We start from the raw sequence: 16,751 nt of genomic DNA, 5'->3' as shown, positions 1-16,751 counted from the left end.
TTCTTTTAGCCAGATAATTCTTTATTTGTTATGTTTTAACCATTACCACATTTGTTGAACTCCAACAAATGCATGAATGCACACTAGATACAGTTATTTATTTCTGGGAAATGTTAGCCACTTTGTAGGGAGAGGGACACAAATATATTTTTGGTTTCCTGGGCACCATTCCCCTTTACTTCACATTCACTGCTGGTTCTCACCAAGGGTATAATCTTGAAAAGGGAGAATCATAGACATAGTATGGAGAACTAGAGGCACTGCCAAGGTTGGACAAAAGGGAGTTTGAACTTGTTGAGTACACTGTAGGTCACACACTAATCTAGGACCTTCCCATTTGGCATCTCATTGAATCTTCAGAACAGCTCTGACAGGTAGGCCTCAAAATGTTCCCTGAGAGCTTTGTCTTAGCCTGATACCCTGCAGCTTTGATCTGCTTAAAGTCATTGGCTAGTTAGTAGCAAAGCTGGGGTTCAAGCTCAGGTCTATCTGGCTTCCAAGCACTTGCTCTTACCTTGTCACCAACTGTCTTTGAAGTACAAGGAATCTCAGCTGAGCAAGTTCATAAGCACTTCCCTACTATCAATTCTGCTTTTGTGGCACTTACAGATCATCTTCTATCTTGCCAAAGGTCCCTGTGATCTGTCTCTCTCCCTCCTGGACTCAAAATCCAGGTCTCACTGCATTTCAGACCAGCTCCTTGCTGTTTTTCAAGCAAGGTCTGCTGCTGGGTCAGTAGATCTCGGACTCTCTATCCATAGGGGAAGCAGATTCATAGCTATTGGAAGTAAAATTTAGCATTTACCAGTCTGTGGTTCCCCCAGATGTCCCATTTACTATCTGTGTGACCTCCTGCCAGTTGCTTAACTTCTTTACAACTCAGTTTCCTCATCTGTAAAATGGGGAGACCCATCCTTCCTCCAAGGATTGGTGTGTGGCTGAGAAGTGAGTGTTCATAGCATGCTCTTAGCTTAAAGCCTAAGCACATGGATGTTTTCTTTTTCCACTGCCTGTATTGGGAAGTGATGAGGGTTGTGAAGGAAGGAAGGTTTTAATAAAAGGAAAATTGGTCAATTTTTTGAGGTAATCTGATTCTTCAGCTGTAGGGTTAAAATGGTGTCATGACTGTTTCCACTTGTACAAGGGCAGACCCCCTCCCCAGGGCAGAGTTAGGTCCTAGATCCAGAAAGTTTCCTTTGGCCCTGCCCATGCCTCTATTTAAAACAGTGACCTTTCTTTCCTCTTCTAATTCTTTCCAAGACCAGTAAGGCTGACTCTAGAATAATTAGGAAAACATTTCAAAGTTGACATATAGCCAATAATGGAAGTTGTGAAACAACTTTAAGTCCATTATAATAAAAACTCACAGTAACAGCACATTATACTTGTAAATTGTTGGTAGTATTTCACAACTGTCTTTCCTTTGCGTGTCTGTTAACATTTCCAGGCTTTAAGGATGGGGTGGGGACGAAGAGTAACTCATTGATTTTGTAGAATCTCTACAAATTCATACTCTTGGCTATGAACAGTTTGAGACTTTGGTCCTTATTGTGGCTCTGTGACCTTGGTCAAGTCCTCTGAACTCTCCAAATCTTGGCTTCTTCAACTGGAACTTGGGAAGAACAACTCTGGCCTCTTCTATCTCATTAAGGACCTGGAGTGGAGCAAATGAAATGCCAGGAAGAGAAATCCATTGGAGTAGCCTGAACCAATAGAGAGATGTCAAGGATTAATATGGTGATGCACCAATATATCTTAAGTGAGAATGGAAGGAAAAATAAGAAACAAAGACAAAGAAGTCAAAAGAAGTAACAATGTTCTATGCTTTGCCATTTATTAGCTGGGCAATTTGAGGGAGGCACTTAACCTCTCTGGACCTCAGTTTCCTCATCTGTAAAATGGGGATTGTATTAATAGCTGCTCTTCCTATTACACAGGATTATTGTAGCAAATGGGATAGTGGGTATGAAAATATTACCTGAATAAGAAAAGACCACCCAACTGTTACTTATTGTTAATACTAGTAGTAGTGGTGCTAAGGCCTGGTGAAGCTGTGTTATTGTTCCAGAGCTTCAACTAGTTTTACCACCTTTGGAAATGAAATCAATCCTTTGAGATCACAGGGCATGACCTTTTAGCTTCCACAGGCAGGAGTGAAATTCAGTGCGTAGGAGCCTGGCCTCTGATATTACACTGCTGGGATACAAATCTCCCTTCTGCCACTAACAGGCTGTGTGATCCTGAGTAAGCATTTAATCCCCCCTTGACTTGGTTTCTCTATCCTGGCAGTAACTCCTGATGGAGTTGTGATGATTAAGGGATATAATACATGCAAAGCACTTAGAATATTACTGAGTACTCTGAAGATACGTGTAGCTCTCTTTATTCTTAGATATTCTTGGTGGCATCTTGGCCTCATGCTGCCTAATTGACAACATTAGTTGTAAATTCTACTTGCTAAATAGCATCTCAGAGTATATCTGATACTAGAAAAATCTAACTGAATGGAAAAGCATCTATATGTATAGTTATGTGGCTTAGTCCTTTTTAATTCCTACTAAAGCTGCTTGCTTTTAACCAGTTACAGCAGATGCTTAAATTGCCATCTTGAGATATCTGAAAAGAAAAAGGGTTATATATCTCATGACCAAGAGGCTGCCGGCAACGGTGCTGGCAGAACCCTTGCCCATGGTCTTTGGGGGGGCACCCATAGAAAACCGATTTCTATGCCTCACCTTTCCTTGTCCCCACTTACTTCCAAGGCCTTCTTTACATTCTATCCCTTCTCAAGCAGGGTAGGAGTACTCAGACATGAAAGATCTGCTCTTCTCTACTCTGGAGCCAGCAAGCCAATCACATCTCAGGTCTCTGATTCCCTTTTATGAGAAAAATCTGTGGGTAGGGCAAGGTTTTCACTAGGCCCCAGCTGCTGCAGTTCCAGAGTGGTTTTCTAATCACCATCCAGTGAAGGCATGTCTTTAGGCAGTGGATGAATGAGAAGATGAGTGAGGCACTAAATTAGATAATGCATCATCAGGTAAAAAGTGCACAGAGAGATACATGGAGGTAATAAACTGGAAAGAACAGGGATGAATAGTCATGGATAACAGGGATAACGCTCTGCACCAGAGGTTAAAAAAAGGTGACCCTTAAAAACCCATTCCAGGCATAGTGGAGAATCATGGGAACTTAGAAACCACGGTGACGAGTCCATAGGGCAATAATTCTCAAACTGGAGGGTGTACCAACATCACCTGGAGGGCTTGATAAAATACAGATTCCTGGGTCCCCCTCCAGAGTTTCTAATTCAATAAAGTCAGGAATAGAGCCCAAGAATTTACATTTCTAACAAGTTTCCAGGTGCTGTAGGCACTACAACACCGTTAAAGGGAATCTGAGAAGAGTAGTTGAGAGGCTATGTTGTTTACAAATGAACCTCAAAACTAAGTGAGGCTCAAGAAAGAATGCTCAAGGGTTTCAGAGGCAGGGATGTCCAAGGGGGGGGGCTCCCCAGTACCTGGGCTTCAAGCACTACTATACAAATAGGGTCGACGCACCAATGGGGGTGTGATTGATCATACTCGCTGACCAGGGTAGTCTAGGTACTCACGCCCACGCCTCCATCCTTCCGCAAGCCTTGACAGTTCGCGAGAGGGTTCCGTGCCCCCTCTCAAAGGAGGGAGGGTAGCGTCCCAGGAGAGCTGCTGGCTCCCTCACCTGTGCATGGTCAGTTACTATTCCCTGGAAGCCTAAGCTAAGCGTCCCTGACCCGCCACCCATTCCTCCTGGGTTCCAGCTCAGAGGGCGAGCGCCTAGGCCGGGACGAGGCTCCCTGCCCAGCGCCTGTCGGCTGTCCTGTGGGCTTGGAGGATTTGGGCTGCCGCCCCCGGCAGAGTCCCGGGATCGGAGCCAGCGAGGATGCTGGAAAGCACCGCGACTTCTGCCTCTGGCGGCCGGCAGTGGGGGGCGCACCAAGACAGCAGTTCGGGAGCCGCGCTTGGTCACGCGGCGGCCAGAGGCTGGCAGGGAAGAGGTCTCAGAAAGGGGCCGCGGGGACAGGACAGGCCGGTCGACCGGCTCCCAGGCCAGAAAGGGACGCCCAAGGGCTCCAGGCGGCACCTGGCACAGGCCTGTCAGGAGCGGAAGGGACTGAGATACCAGGTCCGGGCCCGGACTGTGCGCGCGCTCCATTCTTGGACCGGTGACACCTTGTCCTCTGGGCCGACATCCCTCCATTACAACAATCCCCTAATAGCCGGTACCCTACTCTGCAAAGCCCACTGCCGCGGGAGTGTGCGCATCCTCAGTCACTCCGGCCGAGCTCCTGAGCCGGGAAGGCGCGGAGTCTCCACGTCGCGGCGCCCTCCGGCCCTTTCTGTTCTTAGGCACTTTTCCCGTTTTGCCCCACTCCTTTGAGACTTACGGTACCAGCCTGAGCTGGCTCCCGCTGGTTGCTCACTCGCTGCGGGGGCCACAGCCGCCTCCGCGCTGCCAAGCTGGAAAGAGTTGCCCTTGTCTGGGTCTTTCTGTCGTACCCAAGACACACCGCAGTGGTCTACCTGCGGTTTTAGGAAAAGTAGTGCTCGGCCCTGGGGGAGCAGCGCTAATGTTCGAAAGAGAATCTGGCTGTTGGATGCCTTGCGACTTGGGTTAAAGTCCTGTCTCAGCCACTTCCCCGCTGTGTGACCCTGGGCAAGTTCCTCAACCTCTCTGAGACTCGTTTTCGCCACTGCGCAACGGAAGGAACTGTATCCCTCAGGGCTCTTTGAAGCTCAATAGCAGGAAGGCAACTAGTCCGGGTCAGGAGGAGGCTCTATAAAAATCAGTCCCCAGAACTCCTCACACAAGGGTTTTTCCATTTCGCGGGAGGGCGAGGCTTAGCCCGCCCAACCGGTTGTCCTTCCTTGCTTGGGGGCGGTTCTCTTACCCCTCTCCCTGGAGACGGACTCCTCCGTTTGCAGTCCGGCGCCACCGCGTCTCCTGGCCGGGAGAGGGAGAGAGGAAGGGGCTGCATCCTCCTCCTTGGCCCGAGAACAAGGAGAGACGACATACGGTCAGTGAGCACACAGAAGCAGACTCACTGAGAGAAACCCGCACTGGGAGGGTGCACTTAAGGCTAGTTAACTTGCAGAAAAGAGATCCCTCCTGCTAACAACTCCACCCAGATAGGGGTCCAGATCGTCGACTGGGCCACCCTGACGCTTGCCGCAGTACTTGGTTCCTTCGCCTAGGGTCCCCGGGTGGGAGTGGGGGGGGGGGTTGGGGACTCCATTGGAAAGGGAACACGGCTATCAGACTCCTCTGGCCTTTGGTCAGTCCAGTATTTGAAAGGGTTTGTGCCAGTATAAAATCTATGTAATCTATTTAAAATCTACTTTAAAACATGCTCGTGTGCGTGCTCACACACACGAAAACCCACTACTTATCCACCCCATGCAGGAAAGGAGCCCATAGTGTTCAGGATTTCATGATAACCCACCAGTTCCCTGCACTCCATATTCCCCTTATCCCAAGGGAATGTCAGCTCAAACCAAGTACCAGTCTTTTCAGAAGAAGCCAGCTCTGCTATTCTCTCCCCCTAGATGCACCTCCAGGGCCTAGGTTTTGAATGGAGGCATGAAGGATGTGCTCAAGCCATGATGCAGTGTGGGGAGGCCTGCCTGGCTAGACCCCTCCCATTTTGTCCTTTGGGCCAGTCAATCCTGGAGGACAGTTGGAGGGAAGCAACTGCCCAATAAAGGAAAGCACCTGGGTAAAGCCACACACCCCAATCAAAGAGATCAGGCAATTGTGTCTGGAGTCTGGTGGGTGGGGACTCTAGGAAATAGGGGAGCCTAGGAAATGAAGGCTATCTTCAATGCCTCTACATTTTTCTGGGGGAGAGGTTTGCCAGGTATATGAAGGGGCCATGGCTCCCAAGAGGTTATAACTTGACTGGGTAAGCCTGGGGAGTTTTGCCCCTTTCCAGATAGATGCTCAGGGCCTCAGTGGATTGTTATGTTCAAAAAAGGACTGGGCTTTTGTCTCTTAGGATCTCTAGAATGTAGTGGCATTCCTGATATTCAGGTCTTTACTTTAAAACATGCATGTGTGCGTGCTCACACACATGAAAACCCACTACTTATCCACCCCATGCAGGAAAGGAGCCCATAGTGTGCAGGATTTCATGATAGCCCACCAGTTCCCTGCACTCCAGATTCCCCTTATCCCAAAGGAAGGTCAGCTCAAACCCTTGCCCCTTTCCAGATAGTTGCTCAAGGCCTCAGTGGATTGTTATGTTCAAAAAAGGACTGGGCTTTTGTCTCTTAGGATCTCCAGAATGTAGTAGCATTCCTGATATTCAGAACTCAGGTCCTGAAGAGTCTTTCCACCAGCTTTAGCAGAACAGTTAGCCTTGTCTATCCCACATCCCTAAGGGTGGGTACCTCCAGCTTCCCTGCAGGGCCCTGCACAGTCCCTACCAAGCCTCTGTCCCTGGTCTCAAAAGAGATAAAGGCCTGGAGATCTCCAGGACAAGTTCCCAACTGGTTTTGGGCTATTCTTTTCTCTTTTCTCCTTCATGCCCAAAGTGAACAGCCAGAGGTTAGTTGCCCACAGCTCCTCTCCCACTTCTCCTAACCCCTCAAATTTCATCTGAGAGTGGAGGTGGAGAAAAGGCCTTGGTGAAAACTACAGGCTTAGAATATAATACCCTGTACTCCCTAATAGCTGCAGTTTTTATGTATGTTGATTTGAAGCTAGAGGGAGGAAGGTTGAATCCTGACTGTTACTTGTATGTAAGCCTACTCTCCATGCTTCACATTACTCAGCAGCAAAATAGGGACGATTCATATTATCCTCCTCAGGCCTGTTATGAGGAGGAAGGAGCTAATACAAGTGAAATCTTAGAACAGTGACCACTCTTATCATTTTAGGTTCCTAGTCTTCCAGATGGGGCTTCTCTTTGCTTTCCTGGGAAATCATGGGTGGGGCAGGATGAGAGCAGTCCAGGTGTGTGGGCCCTGAGCCTTTGGCTTCTTAGGGCAGGTTGGCAACATCTCTGGGAGGCCCCTGGACCCACCTAGGTCCCAGAAAGGGTCGGCAGGTTGTGGAGGATTGCCTTGTGGGTGTTGAGGCGTCCCTGCAGGCCAGGAGGGACAGGGCCTTGGAAGGAACACTTGTCCAGTGTCTGACACTCAGCCAGGCTCTGACCATTTGAGTCAAGACCACTGGTCACCATTTCACTCTGGGAGAAAAGGTATTTTGGCCTGTTGAGACCTTTCAAAGGAGTGTTACATAGATTAAAGCAAAATGGGAATCAATGCATTTTGTAATGAAAGCAAATTTCAGGACAGTAATGTTGAAGGAAAACTCCGTATCATTTCTGCTAGGGTAGGGGAGAAATGTCTGGGCCTTTGGGTGCTTGTGTATTAGGGAATTGGTCTTTGGCTGGAATATAGGCCCTTCCAGTTGATGGCTTGAGGCAAGGGCAAGCTCAGGTTTGGGGAGGCTTCTAGTCCTGCCCTGAGTCCTCCAATTCTGTGATGGGCAGGTGGGTGGGCTGCCCAGGTAGCAGTCTCGAAGCTCAAGGTGGGGAACCACTGGGCTCTGGCTGACAGGAGCCCAGACTGACAGGTGTAGAGGCAAGAGCAGCGCAGGGCTGTCTGGCTTGGACGACCTGAGGAGCAGAAGGTCCCAAAAGTCGAGTTTCCTGTTCCAGGTGCCTGGTCCTTCTCTCCAGGAGGTGCGAAGAGAAGGGGATGCTGCTTTACCAAACCAGAGTTCCAGAAGCCCCAGGTTCTTCCTGCCTGAAGCACAAACTGTTCTGTGGTGCCCATCGCTGGCACATGCTGCCAGCAACTTCTGCAGGGTGGGCGAGAGGGTGCAGGAAGTGCATGCAGGTGGAATTTCCCGGTTCCACCGGGCCTCTGGGATCCAGGGGATCTTGTTCAGGGGCGTGGGGGTGGGGCACATCCCGTGGTGCCTCTGGTCTCTGAGTTCCCTGGTGGGCATCGGCACTGTCAGGGACGAGATGGGGACCAGCTGCCAGAAGTCCCCTCCACGGAGACCTAGCGGCGCGGGAACTTCAGTGGCCACGGCCCGCGCCACGGCTTCGATGACTGAGATAAATATCCACGAGAGCCGAGGGATGCTTATTGTTTAAAAGGACGCTTCCTTTATTCTCATGTTTTACCAAGTCAGAAGCAAAACCAATATTTTTCTATTAAAATTTTGCTGGCACAGAAGCAATCAAACCAGCTCCTGGAACTCATGTCCCTTCCTTTCGGCCGCGGCGCGTGCTTGCCGCTGGAAGGCCCCGCATCTGGCTGCAGAAGGTACCTGGGCTGCAGACCATTGCACCCGAGCGGGGTCCGCAGGCCCTTGAGGCATCTCCCACCCCCTGCCGCCGCTCTCCCGAGTGTGGTTTTCTTGGGAAGCGAAGCGACTCCAACGATCAGCGCGTCTGGTGGCCCTGGCCCGGCTTCCGATTCCATTTAACATAACCGGCGCATCTTATCTCCGCGTCGCCTCCCCGGGGTTCCCACCCACCCCCGGCCTAGCCCAGCCCTGTGGCGGAAGCGGAGCCTGAGCTTTTGAAGTCCGGAGAATTTCAATCTGAGAGAAGCCGGCTAGACCTAAGCCAGTAGCCCCAGCGGGGGAGGGGACAGCGGGCCCGCGGGGCGGCTGGGGGAGGGGGTCCTCCTGGCAGAGGGAGGTGAGAACCGGTGGGGGCCCAGTCTGGGCCCCACTTAGGCTTCTATCACACCCTCCCCCTGCTCTTTGGGGGTTGCCCAGGCTTGGGAGGTCGCGGTTTTCACACCTTCTGTGAATTTACCTTCCTTCTGGAGCCCTGTTGGGAATAACCTTTATGGTACAGTAATAACCACGCTAGTAAAATAACTCCCATCCCTCCCCACAGAAATAGTGCTCTTATCTAGTCCCCTCCTGTTTTTTTCTTCTTCCTTTTGTTAAAAATCTAACCAATCTTCATCTGACCATTGAGGAAAGGATGCTTTTGGAAGAAGAGACATTTGGTTAAAAAATTTTTTTCCCCTCCTGTGCCAGGGGATGCAGCTGGGCCCTAAAGACCGGCGTCACGAGGCTGCTTTGAAAGGGCGATGGAGTCGGGCTGAGGAGGGTGTCCCTGAAACTTCAGATCCAAAGCCCAGAGGAGGCAGGCCCCCTCCCAGAGAAACTGAGCCCCAGCTTGATCCTCCATCCTCCCTGGCCGCCAGGGGAAACCTGGCTTGGTTGGGCCAGACCCAGGAAGGAGACGCAAGTGGCACCTCTTGATGTTTCAATCTTTCTCCGCTTTCATCTCTCAGGGGAAACCCAGAGGAAAAGAGGATCAAACAAAAAACTCCCATTGATGCAAAGTGGGGGGCGGGACAGAGGAGCCCGGAGTCCCTCTGAGGACCCGGCCCCACAGAGGAGAGCCCGGTGGGGCAGTAGTGAGGAGGCAGCAGGCTCACAGGGGAGGGGAGGGGAGGCCAGACCCAGGTCCAGGCAGCAGGACCCAATGGAGGGTGGGCCACCATGCTGTCCAGCAAACACACTGGCAGTTGCACTTTGACAGGAAGGAGAGCACAAGTCAGGTGCTTCTTCAGGCTCCAGCTGCTGGCAGGCATGACAGAGTCCTAGGGCAACTCTGCACCTCAGCCAATTGCTTTGGGGTTTGATACCCTCCGCTCCCAGTCCCTCTTCTCACAAAAATTTCCCCAGGATTTGTGAGCTAGCAGTGCTCAGGAGATGGTGGTTTGGGGGGTCCCAGGAGTTATGTTTATGGGGACGTTACCTTCCGGATCCCCAGGCAAGGTTAATGAACATCTTATTGAAAAGGGGGAGAAGTGGGAAGCAGGAATGAGAAGGGAATTTTTGTCTCTCCTGAACCCCTTGCTCCTCCACTGCCTCCACAAGTCCACAGATGGGAAGACTGAGGCAGAGTAGAGAATAAAACTGAGTGGAGAACAAGAAAAAGGAGAGAAAAATGGGAGCTAGGAAGAAGACAAAACAGATAGTGATTGAGGGACTTTTTCTTTAGAATCTTGTAAATTAGGGCTTTGTCTTGGGCCATGGAAAAGAAGAGGATGTCAGGGCAGCACTTGGTGACCGGGCTAAGAGCAAGAGGCTCTGAGGAGAAGGTAGGTAGAAAAGAGTTGTAGAGGTCGCATTGCAGAGAAAGGGCCTGTCTCCTCTCAGCAAAGTGGGGAGAGACTCAGCCCACCTGCCTAACACACCTGCTCAGAGCTGGCAAGAGGTCAGTTTCTTAATGGGCTCTATTCCACCTTCCCAGGAGGATGCTGGAGAGGGAGCCTCCGGATGCTCCCAAAGACATCAAGCACTATAAATAACCCTCCAGACCTGCTATGGAGGCTCCCCTTCTAGCCTCAAAGATTTATGAGAGCCCCCAGTCATCACTTGTGCTTTCAGGGCATTTTTGATAACCTCTCTCTCTCTTCTACCTGCAACACCATTTACTTTTGAAGCAGGAGATGGACACCCTTAGGGGAGAATCTGTGCACCCCAAAGCCTCTGCTGGGGCACTCCCAACCTCTGCCCCAAATCTCCCAGTGAGAACAGTACCTTTGCCGAGCCAGGAACATCTGGCGTTGCCACTATAGGGGCGTATTTGTCAGCGCTTCTTCACTTGCAAAACCTGTTTCTGGGGAATTCGTTGGCTCTGAACGAATACCTTGAAATATGGGCAAGAAAAGCAAAAAGGCCACTCTTAGAACCTCTCCCCACCCTAACATACCTGGAGTGCAGGTGAGGCCCAGGCAAATGGGAAGCAGTTTCTTCTACGAATAGCCACCTGGAGGACAAGCCGGCTGTGGAAAGCTTAAGGTCGTCTAGATGGGAGGGGGAATTAAAAAATTCACCAAACATGTTGAGTCAGCAGCCAAGATGGGTCTTAAAAGAAAAAACATTAAGGTATTTGTCTCTTGCCCCTTGGGAAATAAAAAGAGCAAAGTTCTCTTTCGGTTTCCAGGAGGAAGAAGACAGCAGGGGTAAAATGGGGGGAGGAGGAAGAGAGAGGAAAGGATACCCCAGCTCAAGCTCTCCAGACATCTTGGGGCGGGGGCTGGGAATATGGTTTTCGGTAGCTTGTAAAAAGGCTTTGGAGCCGGTAAGGGGTTAGCTCGCCAGGGCCAGGCAGTCTCGTAAGAATGACGAGAGGAACGAAGCTTGTGAGTCGGCCTTCACACTTCTAAAATGCAGATATGGATTCTCTCATCTGTGTTAGATCAAGGCACCAAGTTAAGAAAACAAAAGCCAAAACAACAACAACAACAACAACAACAACAACAACAACAAAGCGTATTCAATTACCGAGTCCCGCAGCCTCTGCGGAACTCGCCGTGCGCAGTTAAGCTCTCTTTCTTTCTGCGGAATTCCATTTGCATCCCCTCTGCCAGGGTGTCTCCCTCTCTCAGTGTGTGTGTCTCTCTGTTTTCACACTCTCCTCCCCGTTCGAGCGAGGCCCACACCTGGCGCATCACTGCCGAGCCATTAGCTGCGGGTCTCCTTTCATCTTCGCTGTGGCAGACGTTTCTATTTATCCACTTGCGCTCGCCCAGTGGCGTCACCAGCGGTACTGTAATGACGATTGCAGCCCGAGGATGACAGCTTAGAAAGAAGAGGGCAATGGGGCTTCCTCCCAGAGGCGGTGCGGCACAGAGGAGCGCTCGCATCACAAGGTGACCCTATCTCCCCACCGCCGCCACCGCCGTCACCGTCGGCATAGCGCTCTGGCCGCTCCGCGCCCTCCCAGCCTCCTGGCCTTTCTCCCTCCCGCAGCCAAGATCTGTCGGACCGCTGGGGACTCAGGGAGATAGGAGCTCACTTGGGGCTTTCCCCCTCCCCCCAGGAGAGCCCCGTGATGGAGAGCCGAAAGGACATGGTTATGTTTCTGGAAGGGGGTCAACTTGGCACTCTGGTTGGCAAGAGGGTCTCCAATTTGTCCGAAGCCGTGGGCAGCCCGCTGCCCGAGCCGCCCGAGAAGATGGTGCCCCGTAGTTGCCTGAGCCCGCGGGCTGGTCCTCCGGCCGCCCGAGAGGGCGGCGGGGGAGGCTTGGAGGAGGAGCCGGTCGACGGACTAGCAGGCAGTGCTGCAGGGCCGGGCGCCGAGCCGCGGGCAGCCGGGGCCGCGGTGCTCGGCCCCGGACCTCCGGCCCCCTCCGCAGACAGCCTCTCGGGTCAGGGGCAACCCAGCAGCTCGGACACTGAGTCGGATTTCTATGAAGAAATCGAGGTGAGCTGCACCCCGGACTGCGCCACGGGGAACGCCGAGTACCAGCACAGCAAAGGTAGCCATTGCGTCCCTTCTCTCCCCCAGCCTCCCACCGCGCCCACCTTCCACTTCAGCTCTGGAGGGAAGACACTCCCTTCCCTCAGGGCAGGATGGCTGGGGGGACCCACCTGAGCAATTCTCCCCTGCTATATCCGCCCTGGCGGGGGTCTCCTTCTGTGCTCTGCATTGGCGGGACTGAGGGTGACAGCTGTGCTTTGGGGGGAGGAGGGCTACGCAAGTCCTGGACTTGAGGGGGATTCAAAATGCACCCCAACCCCCCAGAGTTTTGTGGTACTGCTTCAAATATGCGGGGAAGACACCTTCCCCTGGCTGGGCTAGATCAAACGCGTGTCCGAGCAGTTTGTGGCTGGCTGGCTAGGTTGTAAGGCGTCTAGGCGCGGAAGTCGGGAGTCCATAAAGGACCGTAAAATCGCCGCGGACTCAGCCGCCAGGGTGCTGCGGGCCTACGACCAGTTTGCACGTCGGTCAGTGGTCCAAATTACCTTGTCACTTCCCGGGCTCCTTGGCGCCAGGTCGGAAATGGTCCCAATGATCTAATTGCCTTTGGTCTCCGGTTGCATTTGAAAAGGCACAGCTCTGGCCCTCCCCCTTCCCCATTCCTTCCCAGTCCCACTTCTCCACCCAAAGGAAAAAGAGCTGCAGGGGGCAGGAGCCCCACCCTTCCTCGGATTAGACCCCCAAAGGGGGGAAGTGCTGTCCCACTGCTTTAACTGGAGAACCCCCTCCTTGACCAGCAGCTGGGGGAAATGGGGTGAATGCTCAGGAAGGGAATTTCCTTGAGAAGGGTGGAAAGCTAGGAGGTAGAACCCACCAGCAGACCCTCCACAAAGCTGTAAGGGTGGGTGGGAAGAGCCTGGTATAGAAAAAATTAACCCTCTCGCCTTGGTCGCCAACACCTTGTTGAGCACTCACTTCAATCTGTTACTCATTCCACATTCACCCGTTACCCATTCAACTCAGACTCCCTAACTACAGCATGCTCTCAGGAGAACCTATAGGATACTTATACATACAGTCCTGCACCATCCCTGCAACACACACAACCTAGTACACGCATTCTCATGCCTGCCCCAGTGGCCTGGCCCACACAAAAGCAAGGAAGCTCAGTCTGTGCCCGGCATCCTGCAATGCACGAAGACCCAGAGCTCAACACTCCAGCACAAAGGTGCATCTCAACTCACTTGCCTGCCCAGTATGCACATCTTTGCCCACTTGTGCCAAATACAGGCAGAAAGCTCAGAGGGGCTGCATCTCGCTTTGCCCCAGGGCAAGTAGGGTGACTGGGGCTTTCTGTACCTGGCCAGGCCCAAATGCTGCTGTGTGCTCATTTGAATGATGAACCCCTGTTCAGACCTTCCTGGGTTCTGGAAGTCACTGGCACACCACCAGAGGTAGACTGAGGCTACTGAGAGGAGGGTGTCCCTTTCCACCCCACCCTTCACACCTCCACACACACCCTACATCAGCCTTGTCTGTATGTCTGTGTGTTCTCTGTGTGTACATGTCCTCTGGGCTCCCTGTGCAGGGCCCAGCTCTGACCAGCAGTCACTGGCCAGCAGTCCCAGTGGAGGCAGTGAGGCCCCCAAGAGCAACAGCGGTGGCAGCTCGCAGGGCACGCTGGCCTGCAGTGCCAGTGACCAGATGCGCCGTTACCGTACTGCCTTCACCCGGGAGCAGATTGCACGGCTGGAGAAGGAATTCTACAGGGAGAACTATGTATCCAGGCCCCGGAGATGTGAGCTGGCGGCTGCCCTAAACCTGCCGGAAACTACTATCAAGGTATGAGCTCTGGGAGGAGGGAGAGGGAGTGCACTCAGTCAGCAGGAAGTAAGTGCCAACTGCCTACTCTCTAAATCTTGAGCCAGGAACTGAAGACTTAGGGTTTCCGGCCCATGTGGCAGCTAGGCTCAGGGTGTACCAATGCCAGATGTGTGCAGATTTACCCTCCCAACAGTCCCTAGGTGGGCACTGGGGAGCTGCAGTTGATTCTGTCCCTTTCCTAGCCAAATAAACATTAGGGATGGGGTGCCTGTGCGGGTGACAAGGAAATGCCCCAAAGGAGAGCGACTGAAAGGGGAGGTGTTTCTGGGGAAACGCTGCTTGTCTCCTCAGACCGGTGGAGTCCTTAGTCCCCCAACCACTTCCACACTCACATCTGGTTCTGGCACTCCAGGGGGACCTGGCTGTGTGGGCAGAGCGCGGGAGGGAGAGAGAATGGAGTCACTCCCAGACCCTCTCACGGAGGGATTCCAGCTCTAGGTGGTGGAGGTGGATCTGCCCCTGCCCAGAGGGTCGCCAACTTGGCCCTTCCCTGCGCTGCCGGCACCGTCCTGGCTTCGGTGGGCAGAACTTTTGGGCTTTGCGCACTGGGCCGAGGGCAGCCGCCGAACCTGCTCCTCTGCCCCCAGGTGTGGTTCCAGAACCGGCGCATGAAGGACAAGAGGCAGCGTCTGGCCATGACATGGCCGCACCCGGCCGACCCCGCCTTCTACACTTACATGATGAGCCACGCGGCGGCCGCGGGCGGCCTGCCCTATCCCTTTCCGTCGCACCTGCCCCTGCCCTACTACTCGCCCGTGGGCCTGGGCGCCGCGTCCGCGGCGTCCGCTGCCGCCTCGCCCTTCAGCGGCCCGCTGCGCCCGCTCGACACCTTCCGCGTGCTCTCGCAGCCCTACCCGCGGCCCGAACTGCTGTGCGCCTTCCGCCACCCGCCGCTCTACCCGGGCCCGGCGCACGGACTGGGCACCTCGGCGGGCGGCCCCTGCTCCTGCCTCGCCTGCCACAGCGGCGCGGCCAACGGGCTGGCGCCCCGCGCCGCCGCCGCCTCGGACTTCACCTGTGCCTCCACCTCCCGCTCGGACTCCTTCCTCACCTTCGCGCCCTCCGTTCTCAGCAAGACCTCCACTGTCGCGCTGGACCAGAGGGAGGAGGTGCCCCTCACCAGATAAGGGGTGGCCCGCGGGCTGCCGGCTCCAGGACGCCCGTGGGGGCCCCCGGGGGACTCAGCCAGTGCCCCTCCCCGCCCCCAGGGCACCGAGGGGAAAGAAGAGGGCCGAAAAGGACCAGCAGGACCCGGCCTTGAGGATCGAAATGCCTGGGAAGCGGCTGAGGCTGGCGCGTTTTGGGAGCAGGGGTAGGGATGGGAAAGTAGAGGCTCAGAGGCTCTCCCCCAGACAGACCCTCTTTGCCATTCTTCCCCGAACCCACTGCCCCTGACCGGGGTTGAGGACATGGCTCCAAAGTTAAATAAAAATTCAGTAGCAACAGCAACTAAAATCAGCTCCTCAGCACTGCCCCCCACCCACCCCCTTCCTCACCCCGGACCCCTTCACCTGCCAAGCCCCAGCCTAAGCACTGAAAAGGGAAATTGCTGTCTCTCTGAACAAAATGCTGTGTATGCAGAGTAGCTAGAGATTAGTCTTTGCCAGCTTTTCCAAGGCATGATAAGGGGCTTGTGGATAGCAGTGCACCAGCCATATAGGGGAGGAGAATGAGAGATGATTACTACCAAGGAAAACCCTGGCCCTCCTGTGAATTCTGGGCAGTCCCTTGCCTTCCTGGAGTTTCTGATACACAACAGATTCTGGTTCTGGCCTCTAGCAGCACTTGGTCTTTTTCCTCTCTGCTAGCTTCTTGATATCTTTCAACTTGCAACTCCATCTCTACCCACACACCCACGTTTTAAGAACTGAAGGGAGGCTGCAAATACCGCAGACCCCCTTGGAGGCTTCCAGCAAACCTCTTCTCCCTGGGCCCAACAGACACCCTGATTGGCAAGAGATGTGTGTGAGAAGGGTTTTTGAATGTTGAATGTATAATGATCACCATAAGGGTGGCCACACAGCCCGGAGCTGAGCTGTTAACAAGGCGCCCAGGGAAGAGCTTAGGGAGCAGGGACCTCATCACACCTCTTAGTGTCTGGTGGCAAATTAAAGGCTATTTCCAGCTTTTGCCTGTTCACCTTCCCTTCACCAGAAGCTTTGTTGCCCTTTCCTCTGTATTTGGCATTTTACATCTTCTTTCCTCCCATTTTTCTCCCAAGCTGCCACTGGGACTTGACTTTCAAATTCTAGCAGGAGCCTTCTGCCCCTTCGGGGGAACTTGGCTTGCCCCTTCACAGGAGTTTGTTTGGGAACCACTCCCAAACACACTCCCACACTCATTCTTGCAGACAGTTTTTGAGAGATAGAACTTGTACCCCTCAGTGGAAGCTTCACTCTGACTGCAAGGGAGTGGTTCTCCCCTGTAGGAAATGAAATTGGTTTGGTTTTCCTTTAAGAATTTGCTGTTACAATTTGTCAACCATATTGCAATAAAAGCTGGACACAGTTCTCACTTCAGCATTTTAACTTTTTGTGTAGCAGGCAGTACAAAGACTTTTTGAATTGCTAATTCAGTCTCCATAGGCTCAAGCAGGGAAGGATTTAAAAGATGGACCCATGGACAGAGTCTCCTAAGC

General features: G+C 53.1%; 1 protein-coding gene across 2 annotated transcripts; it reads left to right on the top strand.

Annotated features, from left to right (window-relative positions):
* Window positions 1-11,860: 11,860 nt before the first annotated feature.
* On the top strand, window positions 11,861-15,240 carry EVX1 (even-skipped homeobox 1). Of its 2 annotated transcripts, none has more exons than XM_017646481.3 (3): window positions 11,861-12,287; window positions 13,818-14,071; window positions 14,701-15,240. In XM_017646481.3, the coding sequence occupies exons 1-3, from the start codon at window positions 11,861-11,863 to the stop codon at window positions 15,238-15,240; spliced, it is 1,221 nt and encodes a 406-aa protein (XP_017501970.2). The 2 variants fall into 2 exon arrangements, with proteins under 2 accessions (XP_017501970.2, XP_036883203.1); XM_037027308.2 differs by having other exon boundaries at window positions 11,861-12,298; window positions 13,835-14,071.
* Window positions 15,241-16,751: the final 1,511 nt, after the last annotated feature.

Source organism: Manis javanica, chromosome 6 (genome assembly GCF_040802235.1).
Source record: "Manis javanica isolate MJ-LG chromosome 6, MJ_LKY, whole genome shotgun sequence".
NCBI classification, from domain to species: Eukaryota; Metazoa; Chordata; class Mammalia; order Pholidota; family Manidae; genus Manis; species Manis javanica.
This window is presented reverse-complemented; position numbering and strand designations above follow the sequence as displayed.

What these genes read in the sequence shown, in the direction of transcription:
- EVX1 (XM_017646481.3), top strand. Translation starts at nt 11,861, where the DNA reads ATGGAGAGCCGAAAGGACATGGTTATGTTTCTGGAAGGGGGTCAACTT. An exon ending in CGAGTACCAGCACAGCAAAG is followed by an intron (nt 12,288 to 13,817) that starts GTAGCCATTGCG and finishes CTCCCTGTGCAG; the next exon opens with GGCCCAGCTCTGACCAGCAG. An exon ending in TGCCGGAAACTACTATCAAG is followed by an intron (nt 14,072 to 14,700) that starts GTATGAGCTCTG and finishes CTCTGCCCCCAG; the next exon opens with GTGTGGTTCCAGAACCGGCG.